The sequence below is a fragment of the Apium graveolens genome, chromosome 5 (genome assembly GCF_009905375.1).
Source record: "Apium graveolens cultivar Ventura chromosome 5, ASM990537v1, whole genome shotgun sequence".
NCBI classification, from domain to species: domain Eukaryota; kingdom Viridiplantae; phylum Streptophyta; class Magnoliopsida; order Apiales; family Apiaceae; genus Apium; species Apium graveolens.
The window spans coordinates 274,310,737-274,312,352 of NC_133651.1; the positions used below are offsets into that span (position 1 = coordinate 274,310,737).

General features: G+C 35.5%; 1 protein-coding gene across 1 annotated transcript; it reads right to left on the reverse strand.

Annotated features, from left to right (window-relative positions):
• Window positions 1-276: 276 nt before the first annotated feature.
• Window positions 277-1,206, reverse strand: LOC141659056 (uncharacterized). Its single transcript, XM_074465790.1, has one exon. The coding sequence runs from the start codon at window positions 1,080-1,082 to the stop codon at window positions 378-380; it is 705 nt and encodes a 234-aa protein (XP_074321891.1). The 5' UTR covers window positions 1,083-1,206; the 3' UTR covers window positions 277-377.
• Between the last annotated feature and the right edge of the window lie 410 nt (window positions 1,207-1,616).

Genomic DNA, 1,616 nt, shown 5'->3' on the forward strand with positions numbered 1-1,616 from the left:
TAGAGTGACACAATACAAGCACTAAACTATACCAAAGCCGTTTACTAATTAATTAACAATATTAATATAACTCAAGTACTAACCCTTCAATCTCCCCTTTAAACAACTTCTATGATTGACTTGCCACATGTGATTAACATATTTACATTATACAAATTAAAAAAAAAATTGCGACACTAAACATGATTAAAAGTAATACCCTAGCAACTAGATATGTGGGATTCTCTAAATTACAGTAATTAACAAATAACAAGAATCGCAAGCACTCAGAGGATAGATATTAAACCCATAATGTATTATTTTTTTTCATATCTGTTAACATAATCCAAAGATGAAATTACAGGACAATCTCTAAAAAGTCCTTTGCTTTTGCTTGATTACACATTCGGACTCCAAAGATTCCATAAACGAGAATTTAATAAGCCCATTATGTCCGGCAATACCTTTCTTGCCAAACCCTTATGTGCAATCTCTGTGTTTGACCGCACAACCATTCCCGGTTCAGCTTTCGGCAACACTTCCGGCGATATCACCACCGCCTTCTCTGGATCCACTTGGACAAAATGGCTTTCAGACCAACTTATATTTTCAGGTTCTTTCTCCAGCGCAGAAATTTCAGGCAAAACAACCGCCTTTCCGGCAAGTTGACGGCGACCCGTTTTGTCCTTTTTCTTGACCCGATTGCTTTTTTTGAACTGCTCATCATTATTCAAGTGCTCATCAAACGCTTCAATGGCTTGTGTGATGATTTCACGGTTAACTGAAGAGTCCCATTTGTACCAATAGCTAGTATAACAATTGAAACAGTCACAATCAAACGCCGGCGTTTGGTGTTGATTCTCCGGCAAGAGGCTTGTCTTCTCTTGGTTCTTTTTTCCGGTGGAAGATGGGGTTGCTGATTTGAGTGACCTAGTTATCAAAAAGGCCAAAACTTCACGGTCTTGGAGAGAGAGAACGGAAACAAGAACAAGAATGGCCGCCGGTAAAAGCTTGAGAACGGAGAAAAAGTCATTAGCCGGAGAGAGAGAGTGGCCGGAAGGAGATGGGTGGACTTTACCTTTGCCTTTTTTTCCAACCTTCATTGTTTATTTTTGGGGGAAGAAGAGAGAGTTAAAAAAGAGTGAAAAGGCAGAGGAGGGAATGGAAGATAAATATGTATGAGAGGGAGAGGGAGATGAGTGATGAGTGGTGAGTGGTGAGTGGTGAGTGGTGGTGTTTGGCGTTTTAATATTTTCTTGGGAAGCACGTAGGCGGTCAATCTACCTAAACCCTTTTCCCTGGATTCTTAATTCTCATTTTCATTTTTTTGCTAGGCTATTTTCATATTTCTTTTTAACACTCAAGATAGTAAATATTGAGCTATATATTTATTTGTTTTCATAAATTACTTCCTGGTTTTAAATAAATATATGTATTATTGGTTTTTGATTTTCTATACAACTTTATTTGAAAAAGTACTATATGCAGTTATAATATTAATTTTTAATATAATCAAACTCTTTTACAAACATATAAATTTTTTAATATACATAATATATTTAAAAATGTGATACTATCTTGAAATGAAAAAAAAGTATTAGTAAAAGTTCTAAATGTAGATATAATTTAATAACTTG

Excerpts from the sequence above, each read along its gene's own strand:
- LOC141659056 (XM_074465790.1), bottom strand. The coding sequence starts at position 1,082 with ATGAAGGTTGGAAAAAAAGGCAAAGGTAAAGTCCACCCATCTCCTTCC.